Source organism: Dipodomys merriami, unplaced genomic scaffold (assembly GCF_024711535.1).
Source record: "Dipodomys merriami isolate MVZ:Mamm:240054 unplaced genomic scaffold, mDipMer1.0.p SCAF_213, whole genome shotgun sequence".
Taxonomy (NCBI): Eukaryota; Metazoa; Chordata; class Mammalia; order Rodentia; family Heteromyidae; genus Dipodomys; species Dipodomys merriami.
Genome location: NW_027203527.1, coordinates 382,152 through 396,443, shown reverse-complemented (window position 1 = coordinate 396,443; position 14,292 = coordinate 382,152). Strand labels below are relative to the sequence as shown.

General features: G+C 34.4%; 1 protein-coding gene across 2 annotated transcripts in view; it reads left to right on the top strand.

Moving 5' to 3' along the window:
* The window catches only part of LOC138834374 (A disintegrin and metalloproteinase with thrombospondin motifs 6), a 209,452-nt gene that overhangs the window by 89,915 nt on the left and 105,245 nt on the right, over positions 1 to 14,292 (top strand). For both annotated transcript variants that reach the window (XM_070032999.1, XM_070033000.1), the window contains exon 11: positions 5,520 to 5,661. In XM_070032999.1, the coding sequence (XP_069889100.1) occupies positions 5,520 to 5,661 (142 nt within the window). The remainder of the gene's footprint in view (positions 1 to 5,519; positions 5,662 to 14,292) is intronic.

Here is a 14,292-nt window from a genome sequence, read left to right as displayed (position 1 = left end):
GAGACTCTGGGAAAAACTGGTATTTCCCCATTCTTTAATAATTTATTAAACAAATGTGATTATAATCTTTCTAAACCATAAAAGTATTTAAACACAAGGTCCTTTAAAAACATCAGCTCACTGGAGCACAAAGATGTAATAGTAACTCACTTCATTCATTGTTTCCCTTTATTGATACAATGAACTAAATTGCTTTAACAGCTATAGGTGATATTTTTGAAAAGCCAGTGATATTCTGATTAAGGATTGAGGTTCTATTTATATTTTGTAGCTGGAGCAAAAAGGTTCATAATACTATTTTAGCTTCTCAAGAAAAAGAAACCATGAAAGATAAATTGATTAGGAACTGTATGTAGCCTACCCAACAAAATGCATACCTTTCTCTACTTAGTGACTTGTATAGGCCAAAGATCATGGTGGGTTTAACATTGAGCTTTCTATGATTTATAGAGATTCACTCTATGTTCAACTGAAAAAAGTTTCCATGGCCAATGCCAGTAGAATACAAAGTCTCTCATGTCATTCTGAAACACTAGGTGCTACTGATCAATCAGGAGATGGTGTTTACCAACTCCCAATATTTTTTTTCAGATTTCTTATACTCGGTGATTCAATAAGTGGTTCATGAATCGCCCAGAAGCCGTCCTGATTAAATAATAAAGAACCCATTTCCGTTAAAATGGACGTGTTATTCCAGCTTCTGATGTTTTCCGACGACGGCTTTGCAGGTAGTGTCCTTCCTATCTGCCTGCGGGACTTTTTTATTTACTTACTTATTCATTTAGAAAGTAGAGAAAGATAAACCTGGTATTCTGGCTCACATTCACTGATGACTATGGGCAAATTTACCAGGCGTAGAGGGCAGCCAGCACTACTTTAGACTAGGTTTTCAGGCATTCCCCACCACGTAGCAGCAGTACAGAATAATTGCATAACATGTCTTTAAAAATTATGGGGGCTCTGCGAACCAACTCTTGTGTTATTTAAGTTAAAATCTGCTAAACTGAAATTTTCCTACAGTACCAAGTTGAATACAGAGTAGTCATGTTCAGGAAGTATGAAAACTGAATGTTATAGATCAAATGTGAACTACGAAAATAAGTGAGAGTAGAGTTATAAGAGAAATAATAGAAGATGGACAAGATGACTCAAACACTCACTTTCCTCTCTAGAAATTGCTTTTGAAGGTCAACATCAATCCATTAGGTTGAAAATAATCTTTGAAGATGGGACCTTTCTAATACACGTATTCAAGAAGCAGCTTGGCACAACAAGTTTTTCTTCTATCCATTTATCTGAGTGACACATTTTGGGAACCTTGCCCTAACTGTGTATATCTATATATCTATATAGATACCTATCTATATGGAGAAATATATATCTTTGAGAAGTCATAATTGCATATGGAGGAAAGAGAGGAAGCCACGTTAAGTACAAAATTGAAGCCTCAATTTCCATTATACTTGGACTTCTCTGTCTTAGAGAGGGTTAAAGAAAAGGGTTTCACTTTATATAATACATTTAGGGTTTACATTTGCCTAAATGTATTTTTATATGAGAACATAGGAGGTACAGGTATGGGACTTGCTATAGATGATATCAGCTTAATTCATTTTTATTTAATTTATATTGTGCTTGTATTACTTTGTAGAGAAAAGGGAGGAACATTCAATGTTAACTTTTTGTTAAGGGACTGTTAAAATATGAACTGTTAAAATATGACTGCTAAAATATGAACAGTTGTATAGAAGTATTTCTATTCAGACTATTCCCTATATTACAGACATGAATTGTCTCTCTGATTTATAGTCTGATTGTTTTAGTAAAAATGAACTTAACTTTTAGTTAGGATTCTGTCCTGTCCTCATGTTCTGGAAAGAAAGCCAAGAAGACTTACTTTACATAAGGATCCATAAATTTTAGTTGAAGAGCTTGCTCATGTTCCTAATTCCAACTTTTTGTATCATGTAAATAAAATACCTCTAAATTAGAAGTAAAATACCTAAAATGTGATTATCCCATCATACTGCAAAGATTTTTGGAAATATGAATAAATACATACTTTATTATGAATTACATAATGTAGGAAGAAGTATGTTTTTAAACTAATACTTCTTTTTTGTAGTGTTTTTTTCTTATTTTTTTTATTGTGAAAATACTGTACAGAGGGGCTACAATTACATGGGCAAGATAATGAGTACATTTCTTATCAAGCATTGTAGCCTCCTCCTTTGTTTTCCCTTCCCATCCCATCTCCCCCCCCACCTCCCCCAACTAATACTTCTTTACTTATTTCAGAAGCACAGACAAAAATAGAGCTTATAAACTCAATAATTATATGTATATATGTAGATGTTGACTGAAGTTGTCTTTCTTAGCAATGAAACTAGAAAAGCCCTGTAGAGTTCAACATCCATCTCTCAGACCCATCTTCTCTATCTTCTGTATTTACATCTGTGTGTCTCAGAATGATGATTGATAACTCGAAGTCATGAGTATCTAAAATTACTATTTTAAAGATTTAATTAATGATGATTGTGGTCTATAGACTTTACTTACTTGACAGTTGTAGGAAAAGTGTTAGGAAAGTGAAACACCAATTTTAATATTAAAAAAGTATATTTTGTTTAACCTCAGTTAAGGATTAAAATATGAAAATCATTCCTTTCCTCAAATATACTAGTCCAGGCTTCACTATATTTTTGAAAATCATTGCTAAGAAAAAGTACTATATATTCATTAAGAATGTATAGTAGGGTGCTTTCTACACATTCATGCTTGTAATCCTAGCTACTCAGGAGGCTGAGATCTCAGGATCATGGTTCAAAACTAGCAAGGCAGGACAGATTGCAAGACTATTATTTCCAATTAACCACCAGAAAACTGGATGTGGAGCTCTGGCTCAAAGTGATAGAGCCATAACCTTGAATAAAAGAGCTCAGGCCCTGAATTCAAGCCCCACAGTGGGATGCGGGTGGGAGACGAATGTATAGAAATAATTTCAATCAGACATGAGATATCCCTAACACCTTACTTGTAGGATTCTTGAATTAACAAGCCTTGCTAGTTTGTACAATATAGCTAAGAATTTTTCAAAAGACCTTTAATGGGATGATGTTCCTAGATGTAGGTTCATTTTTAGCAGGTCCGTATGGTTTGCTTTTATATCTCATTTCATATGCTATGTTACTCTTCTGCAACATATATTAGAGAAAGAGAACTAGACTTGTTTAGCTATTTATACCACATTTATGCAAAAGAAATAGATGCTTTTGGACTATAGAAATAAAATTATATTTGTGATAAACCTCAGAATTGATTTGGCCCTAGGTGCCCAGAGTTCATGGCATTCTTGGTAGTCTGAAGACTCTTGCAATGATCATCTGACTTTTTTTTAAGAATATGAGCTAAGATTAGAAGAGTATTAATACATTGAAACAAGAATGTTAAATGAAGAAATTATTCTTATTTCCTCCTGGCTTATGCCAATTTTGCAATCGGAAAAGAATTAGTATATCAGTATATCTTGCTTTGAATTCTCCTTTGGGGTCTACATAATTCTTCCTCCTCTAATTTTCTGTATCCCTGAAAATAATTTTATCTAAAAATTTAGTAGATTCTGAATTGGTGCTCTTAGGTGAATATTTTCTATCCTTTTTTTGTTATGCTGTTGGTAAGTATTTATTTCCTACAAGTTACTGTACTTCAATTCTTTTGTTCACATTTTAAACACTTTCTATTGATTTATATGGAACTTAAGTTTATTATTGCATATTTGATGCCTTTCATAAATTTATTTATAGCTTTATTATAGATGGAAAGAAAACTGATATGTTAGAAGGCACATTTGGGAGATAAACAATTTATTCAGTTAGTCCACAAATATTTCATATTATTATTAAAATGATCTTTTTTCTATTACATTACTCAAATATGACCTCTTTGTCATTAACCTCAAAGTATCATTTAAAATTTATATAGATTTACGTTTACATGGAAATCACTGGTTATTTTTAAAAAGTCACCTATAAATAATTTAATTGATGAGGCAGATGTCAATTTCTAAAACTGTCATAAAAATGAAATAAGTGTTCTGTCATGAAAATGGAATAGCTGGGTGAACAGCTGTTCTCTGTTAGCTATCTTGAGTGGTGATGACTGAAATGATTGTAACAGCCAGTAGTAAAATCCAAATATATGGGTGTGATATCTAAGTATCACATCTTAATATTTTTATTAAATATTTTCTTTAAAAATTAGTCAAGAGGAGCATAAATGAAAGAAAATGGTATAAAGGAAACATTATTTTATCTCTGGTCTTTTGAATCAATCTAATTTTAGAATAGTTTGATTCTCTTTTTTAAAGATATTTATTTGCTGCAATACAAAGAAATATTCTTATATAACAAGTGAACTTTTATACTTAAGAACATGAGAAATACTGTGAATATGAAATAAGTGAATATGAAACTTGTCATTATACAAGATTCTTTTTTACCTATCTATAAATGAACATTTTCACTGTTCTAAATAACAGTTGAGGAACTTTTACTTGTGAAATTATTTTCCTTTGGCAAAGTGGATGGAAAAGATTTTGGGAAAAAAAACACAACTGCTGGCACAATGGACAAGAATGTTGGAAAAAATTTTCAAATGTTGGCATAGTGATTCTTAAAAATTCTAACTTACATGTGAAATGAAAGTAAAAAAGCATCTGTCCTATTTTATGCACACTGACTAAATAAAAATGAACAATTATATTTAGCAGAGTTTAAAGCTCTTTAAGCTAAGGTATTCTGTCTGGCTTTTGGTGATTTTATATGTTATTTGTTCCACTGAGTTAAATTATTATGTTTGAGTACAGGCATATTTGTAGAGCAGAAATTATATAGAGAGAAGAACATTCTCTTTTCCAATTCTGATGACCTTAGATGAAATATGGAATTTTTTTGAAAGATTAAACATCCTAATATAGTTGAGAGAAAAACCTTGGATCTTAGCCTGTCATTTAGCCCATTTATTAGTGAAGCATTTCAAGAACCCACTGACATGAGTTACCACAGGTCTATTGTTCTGCCCAAGGTGAAGGTATATAAATTAGATCTTTAAGGATTACAATTGTTTTTTTAAAAACGGTCCACATTTCATGTTTTTAATTCTACTACCAGATGTGGCTATATTTTCAATGAAAACAAACAAGCGGCTTGGAGCAATGTGAAATTCCATTTTGATTTCTCCAGAAATTAGTTTAAATCAGTGTTTTAAAGCCCAACATGAGTTCTTCAGATTGTTGTCTGAGATGCTTTTCTTGTGTCTTGGGACTGGAAAAAAAATGACTAGAGGCTTTTCTTTGAGCTTCAGTAAAGCTTCTTTATTTTGCCACATGATTATTTATTGATACAAGATATTATTTTCATGCAACCTATGATTGAAACAAAGATCTCAAGACATGGTTTCATTTTGATGACTGAAGTGGTCCACAGAATACCTAATTTCCTTTGATCCTTTATGTTGAACAGTTCAGGCCGTGGTACTTGCCTTGATAATGAGCCTCCCAAGCGTGACTTTCTTTATCCAGCTGTGGCCCCAGGTCAGGTGTATGATGCTGATGAGCAATGTCGTTTCCAGTATGGAGCAACATCCCGCCAATGTAAATATGGGGTAAGAGGCCTTAATCCTTACATTCAGTCATTGATATATGGTTTTTTATGGCACAAATATGTACATGGAATTATGGTTGAACTTAGATTGTTTCCAGTAACATTATTGACGTCAATATTTTTTTACACTGCTTTTTTCTGATATCATCTCATATCTATTTTTGAAATATTTGACTACTTCCAAGATTAAATAAGTTTCAATGTTTTGGGGGGAGGGATCAAGTAGAATTTGAATGAGTTCTTATGTTTTGTTTGTTTGTTTATGATGCCAACTCTGTCTTTCGAAATGCTGGGTTTTAATAAAAGTCTTGCCTACTCCCCATTTCTGGTACACTCATAATTGGGCTAAAGGGCATTTGTCATTGGCTGTGTTCTTTTGCCTGAATTCATACTAGCTAGAACTGAATCACTGCAGGTTGCTTCATCCACTGCCCACATTCCAACATGACAACCAGGAAGGAACAACATAACATTAACTCCTTTAGCGAACAAGGAAAACTGCTGTGGAAAAAGGATGTAAGCATCAGAACTGACTTTTCACATCTGCCTAGAGCCATCACAGGGTCTATACTAGTAAACATGACAATTCTTTTAAATTTTATCTGGAAAGATTTTAGTGTCTAGTGTAGGGAACTCTTAATTGTAAGTATGTAATATATAATATATGTAATCTAAGCATGTTGAATAAAACAAGAATAAGATTTTAAAATGTCAAATTGTGTGCCAAAAATGCTCAGGTTAAAAAAAATAAGTCTAAAGAGTCAGGGTTTTTTTCTTTTAATTTTTTTTTTGTACAAGTCCTGGGCTTTGAACTCAGGGCCTAAGTGCTGTCCCTGAGCTCTTTTTCTCAAGGCTAGTGGCTTACCACTTGTGTCAGAACTCCACTTTCTAAGTTCCTGTTGGATGCAAAGTTTAAATTTTTTTTAACATTAAACACAGCAAAAAATAAGAATTAAGTTTTAAAGTAAGCAACATTGAACAATATCCTCATTGTACTGTACTAATCACTCTCCTGGGTTACAGTACAAAAGGAAATGATTCTATAAATAACTCTTGGGTGAAAAGCTTATTATTACTTTTGGTAGGCTGACAGTACATTTTGTGCATTAGATTTTTAAAGACTGTGTGTGAATATCTGAATATGTGATCCTTGAGTAAAACTTTCATCTTTCCTTTCTATTTGCAGTCTTTTATTCTTATTTCTGTATGGTTCTAGCTTTTTTTCATAGATTGTTCTCCAAAGAAAGGACAACCAAACTTTAATTACTTGAAATTCTTTTTATTTTTATTTTTTGTCTGTCATGGCACTTGAATTCTGGGCCTGGGTACTGTCCCTGAGTTCTTCAGCTCAAGGCAAGCACTCACCACTTGAGCCACAGCACCACTTCTGTTTTTCTGGTGGTTAATTGGAGATAAGAGTCTCACGGACTGTCCGGGCTGACTTTGAACCTCAATCCTCAGATCTCAGCCTCCTGAGTAGTTAGGATTACAGGTGTGAGACACTGGTGCCCAGTGTACTTGAAATTCTTAATAAAATGATATTAGAAATGCTTTATGTCTCTTATTTTTTTATTTCCCCCATTGGAAATTGAATATTAAGTCCACCTTTAAATTTCCATATTAGATGATTTATATTTTTGTGATTTGTAGGATCTGTAGTTTTCTTTTTTGAATAAATTAACTTAAAAAGTACTTTAGGTATATCTCATTCATTTCAGAGTGATTAGAAATGAGACAAATACAAAATTGTATTTTCCTTAATTCTGCTTTTCTGTGTTATAGTTCTAAAGACATTTGGAACATATATAAAATAACATTGGGAAACTTGGTGAAAGACAATAGCCTATTACGAACCTATACAAATTCTTATATTTTATCATGAATCCTTTTTGCTTTTATGACTTTTACAAAAAGATGGTTTTTGTAGACCTATGTATTCTTGAAATTCTTATATTTTAAAAAGTTCTATGTATTAATTATAAGTTTTCTTGCTGCTGGTTCTACTCCTCCTTCCCTTACTTCCGCCTGACCTCTTCTTCCTCATTCCTCCCTCTCCCTTTTTCCTCCCCTCCCCTTGTCTTCCTCCTCTTTTCTTACTGGTGCTAGAACTGAGGGCTTCATGCTCATGCTCACCTTGCTTGCTGACAGCTTGAAATCTACCACTCAAGTCATGCCTCCAATCTGGCATTTTGCTGAGTAGTTGGAAACGGAATCTCAAAGATTTTTCTGCCTGGGCTTGCTTGGAACTACATTCTTCTGATCTGAGTAGCTAAGGTTTCAGATGGGAGCCACTGGTGTGCAGTGAGTCATAGCATTCTTTACAATCATGCTCACATCTTCAACTTGTTCCTAAACAACCACCACAAACCCCCTGAAAACACCAACAAAACAACAATTTTTTGTGTGTGTTTTAATTTCCAAATGTACATTTGTTTTTATCTGGCAAATCCTTAAGGTTTCAAACAATTGTAAATACTACTTTAGAAAACAATTGTGGCTTTGAATATGGAAGTCCAGTTAAGTAAGCAAGACATACAATAGTTGGTAGTGAAGGAAAAAAATAAACCAGCCCTGATTTAGATAGCTCTCTGAGTGCAGTGTGAGGAGATGAATTTGAAATACAATTTCTGTGTGAACAGTATATCCTTTTCAAGAGGATACTGAAGAATCACAGAATGATTTGTTTCAAAAACAAATTGCTAATGGTATCAGAGATTCAACAACTATAGGATATTCCATAGCTGTACCTAAAGTTGCCAGCTTTTTATGTTTTACGGTTTGGCCATCGTGTGGTCATGGCTGGCTAACTGCTGGGTTTCTGACATTTCTTGATTGATTTTTAGCATAATCTTAGAAAGTGGGACAATCTATGTAGATGTAAGTTACACTGAAACATTCTCTATTTTATCTTACTTGGAGCAACATTTTCCATTATTATCCTTGCATATCATCTATTTTTATGTCTCCAATATTCTTAAATTCTAGTAGACCAGAAAGAAAAGTATAATGACTGTAACTATAAACAACAGAACAGTAAAGTATATCATATAAAGTAATTTATTTCTGTAATGTAGTAACTTGTAAATGATACATAGTCTCTGGTAATTGCATAGTATCTCTTTTTTCTGAGATTCTTCAAACTGTATTGATGAAACCCATAATTCCCTTGTAATGTTTTACACATTGGAGAAACTAAGCATACAGAATGTTATTTTACCCACTGCATGGTCAAAAAATATAGGTGTAAATCTGCTAGTTCTGTTCCTTCTAGGTATAGTTATTATGTTACTAAAATGAAGACAGTGGGTGTATTTTGTCCCAAAGACCCATATATAGTTTTCATCAGGAATATATTACTTGTATTGCTATAAGCAAACTCCTCATTGTTTTAGTCTCTTTTGGAAGAGGTGATCAGGAGACCTGCTCCAGACTAATCTGAGTGGAAGAATTGAGTCCCATCTCGTGTTCCCACCACTCCCCCCACCCCACCCCTCCACCTCAGGTAGACTTTTTTTTTTGCATACTAGGCAGAAGCTCTATCACTTGAGCCATGGCCAGCATCAGATTGTGATTCTAGTACCTATGGCTTCTAGTGTAGCTAGGATTATTAGTGTATTCTACTATGTTTCGCTTGCTGATTGAAATGGGGGTGTGACTTTTTGTACTAGCTAGCCTTAAACTAAGATTTTTCTGATCTCTGCCTTCTAAATAATGACAATGTAACTTGGCAAAAGTATTTTCATCAAACTTGTTTGTGACTATTTGTACAATGAGTAGCTCAATGTCTCACTCATTTAGTTATTCCACAAATGTTTGTTGAATAGATGAGTGAGAAGAATTGCTGGTGAGGAGATGTGTCTTCACCTTTCTTTGTGGAGACTCTAATGCTGTGTGTTTAAAGTTCTGAGAGGAAGATTGTGTGGTTTTTGACTCTTAAACAAACAGCACACACAGAAGAAGAAATAGGAAGCCAAATCTGACCCTATATGATATGGTTTAGGAATGTGCTTGTAGCTTTCCCTACAACCACATTGATAGTGGTTGAGTATTTCCCTACTGTGTGAAGAACACATGCCCAATGCTAAAAAAGAACTACCATAAAAAACAAACCTTTTGTTTGAAGAGTAATGAGAAACTGAACTGTTGAAGTGTTTTTAATGAAGGAGACCAGAAGAGTTTACTGATTTTCAGAAAAACAGAATTTTTATTGCACATTGTATCTTAGGAAACAAATAAATTCTGTAAGATGAAACAATATATTAGAAAACTAAAAACTAAGAGCCTTGTGAATGCTAGGCAAGTGCTGAACTACTGAGCCACATCCTTAGCCTTTTCTTTTTCATATTCTCTTTCTCCTAACACACACTTACAGAACTCAAAACAGTTATGCCACTGATGGTATTCCATTGTAGCAGCACCTTTACTTTCCTAAGTGAATGTTTCCATTTTTTTTTAACTGCCCATATCTATGAACAAGATTAATAGAGATATTTATTTATAAGGCTGCATGATTTTGATTTTATGATAGCAAAACCCTAATATTGTGATGGAAAAATAAAATAATATATAACATAAAAATATGACGTATCTTGGGAAACTTTAAGATTTCTCATTAATTTTGAACCTTTCCAGGAGAAGTGCATTTGTGGCAAGGGCTTTTTACTTACACATCAAAAAGAAGCATATACATTTTTCTCCTTTATGTACCTCAATAAAATGACTAAATGACAGAACAAATTACAAAACTTTAAGCACCATGTTTGTTTCATACTTGAAGGGATGAGAGATTTAAAAAAAATCTAATCTTGGAAATGCAAGATCAGATTGTATGAATTTATAGTAGGTAATAGTTTCCTCTGCAGCTACTTTGTTTATATTTAGTGAAATCTATTGAAGTCTTCATATTTTCTCATCTAAAGAGATCTACTCAGTAAAATAATATGTCATAAAAATGTGCAAACATAAAATAAAATTTAGAACAGTATCTATATTAAATATGTCTTTGGAAGTCAAGGATAACCACTAGAGACCAAGCACTCTCTGGTTGGAATACACTCCTTCTGGGAAGTACTTCACAAAACCGAAATATTTTGCTTCTACTACTACTACTACTACTACTATTACTACTGCAGATTTTTGTTGGTGTTGGTGGTGGTGGTGGTTGTGGGGCTTGAACTGAAGGTCTGGGCTTTTGCTCAAGGGTAGCCCTCTATCACTTTGAGCCACAACTCCACTCCGGGTTTTGGGTGGTTAATTGTATGTTGACTTATTTTTAGTACTTTCAGAATATGCTTGCCTACTTATACTGTTCATTTTTTTCCTCAAGATATACAAATAACTTGGAGGTTGATATTAGTGAAATCTGGAGAAGTACTTAGTGGAGTATGTAAAAAGGCCGTTTAAAGAAATGAATTTGAGTAGCATGTTTGTTTTGTCTTCAGATTTTAGAATACTTATTAGAATTTGAATGATGGTGACAAATTTTTACCACAAGCATTTAGAAACCCACAATAATCTTTCACTCTTCACAGCTGGAAGGTTGTTAGATGAGCTACTAGGAGGAATTTCAAGTTATTAAATATAGCAGAAAAATTATAGAATCATTTTCCTTAAATATCTTAAAGTAGTATAAATATTTTAAGGTGTAATTTGACATGTCTTAGGGAATAAAAACAATATTCCCTTTGCCATAGATAGATAGATAGATAGATAGATAGATAGATAGATAGATAGATAGATTTATCAGGTATATATATGATAGGAGAGTGTTTTCATTTTTACTTTTCCTGGGTTCCAAGCCAAAATCTTAAGACCACAATCCTAAGTATGCTTAAAGATCAGTAGTTTTTCTTTTTGCCAGTCCTGGGCTTGAACTCTGGGCCTGGGCACTGAAGACCTCAGCTTTGCAGCTAAAGGCTAATGCTCTAGCACTTGAGCCACAGTGCCACTTCCGGCTTTTTCTGCTTATGTGGTGCTGAGGAATCAAACCCAGGGTCTCATGCATGCAAGGCAAGTACTCTACCACTGAGCCACCTTCCCAACCCAAGATCAGGAGGTTTTTTTTTTTTTTTTTGGTCCGGTTGTGGGGCCTGAACTCTGGGCCTGAGCACTGTCCCTCAGCTCTTCAGCTCAAGGCTAGTGCTCTACCACTTGAGCCACAGCGCCACTTCCGGCTTTTTTCTTTTTGCTTATGTGGTGCTGAGGAATCGATCCCAGGGCCTCAGGCATGCAAGGCAAGCACTCTACCACTGAGCCAACTTCCCAGCCCCAAGATCAGGAGTTTTTAACCTGTGTTTGCTTCTTAGATTTTTTTTTCTTTTCTAACTGCTTTATCATGTTTTGAGCTTCTTCAGATTGGTTTTTACTTATTTAAGCCAAGTTTCTAAGTCAGGGTTTCTGTTGTTCTTTTGCCTTTCTAGATTCTCTTGCATGTTTATTTATATAACAAATAAGTAAACTATTTAAGGCGGAAAGAAGGGTATATTATCTTTAGAAGCTCTCAGACACCTGGCGCCAGGGGTCATATATTGTGTTTTCAATTTTCCATTGTGTGATCAAAAGATAAGTAACCTTTCTTATTACTGATGTTCCTGCCTGACCTCTCCAGGGCTCTGTTCTTCTCTGTGGTCATTGAGATCCTATAAAGCAAACAGCTGTTGAGACTGTTACTGATAGGGAAACATCAGTTCCCCCATGGACATGATCAAGGATGCAAAATGGCATCAGGATTCATTTTTAAAATACACAAAAATTTATGTGTATCTCTTTCATAATTGCTTAACAAATGAAACCAAGACAAAAGCTATATACCAATAGATACCATTATCTTTTTGTATGTTGTTTTACTTAATGACATAATAATTATAAAATAATTTTGTGCTTTTATGAGGCCCTCTCCCCTTGTATAAAGTAGTAATTTTAATATTGTCTACATAAATCATTTTTTAATTTCTCCTAACTTGTAATTACTTGAAAAAAATGGAAGGGATAACCTCATTTCTTGTATTATACTGAAAGTGTCTTTGTAAAATAGTCAATTTTTCTACTTTTCTTTTTCTTCCCTTCATTATATTTCTCTAATTCTCTTCTTCCATTCCATTTTCTAAACATATTTGATGGATTTCATTGTATTATCTTCATGTAGATAGCTGTAATATACTTAGAACTTCTTAATTTCACCCTCCTATATCTTCTCTTGAGGTTGTGTGTGTGTGTGTGTGAGTGATGTGAGTCTGTGTGTGCGCACTCATGCATGCACGTAGGCACATGTATGAGTTTGGGGGCTTGCACTTTGGGACTGGGAGCTGTTGCTGAGCTTTTGTATTCAAGGCTACTGTCTACCACTTGAGTCCCAGCTCCATTTCTGACTCTTTTTTGAGAGTTAATTGGAGATAAGAGTCTCATGAACTTTCCTGTACCAAGGGCTTTGAACCATGATCTGCAGCTCTCAGCCTTGAGTAGCTGGGATTACAAGTGAGCCACTGGCATCTATCTGGCCCTATAGCCTCCTTTATCTTTCTCCTGCTCATCCCCACCTCAGATATCTCCTTTTATGTTCATGTCCGTTTTTTTAATCATTATCATCATCATCATCATTATCATCATTCATCATCATGAGTGACATGATGATATCACTCATATCACATAAGAGTGATAACATGTGACATTTGACTTTTACAGTTTGGCTTATTTTGCTCTATGATGATCCTCTATATCAATTTGCCTGAAAGCAACGAAATTTTGTTCTTCTTTATGGCTGAATAGTGTATCATAATGTATAGATACCACTTTATTTTCATTGGTTGTTGGGTGCCTGGCCTGATTCCACAGCTTGGTTATCGAACATAGTTCTGCAATAAATGTGTATGTACAGGGATTGGTCTTCTGTGTGGATTTATACACTTTTGGATATATGCCAAAGAGTGCTATTGTAGAGTGTTAATAGGTCTACTTTAGCTTTTTTTTGGTGGGGGGAGGTCCGCTTGTGGGGCCTGAACTCTGGGCCTGGGCGCTGTCCCTCAGCTCTTCAGCTCAAGGCTAGCGCTCTACCACTTGAGCCACAGTGCTGCTTCTGGCTGTTTTTCTTTTTTTTTTTTGCTTATGTGGTGCTGAGGAATCGAACCCAGGGCCTCAGGCATGCAAGGCAAGCGCTCTACCAATGAGCTACCTTCCCAGCCCCTACTTTAGCGTTTTGATATACACTGACTTCCATAGAAGTTGCACTAGGTGGTTTCTTTCCCTGCCTTCTTGCCAGCATTTTGTTGGTTTTCATTGTAGCCATTATGACTAAGGTGAAATAGAATCTCAATGTAGTTTTGATTTGCATTTCCTTTATGGCTGAATACCCTCTTCCTATGGACTTCTGAGAACTAACTTATTTTTCTATTTATTAATTGGATTATGTATTCTTTGGTTGCTTGTCTTTTTGAGGTATTTGTTTATTAGATATTAATCTTTTATGAATAGCTGGAAAGATTTCTCCCATTCTGTGAGTTGTCTCATCATTCTGGTGATGATTTGCTTTGAATCATGATGATGAAGTATTGTTGTAGTTTGATTCATTTGTCAATTCTTGCTCCTAATTCCTGAACAATTGGAGTCCTGTTTTTAAAATGCTTGCCAAAGGCTATAT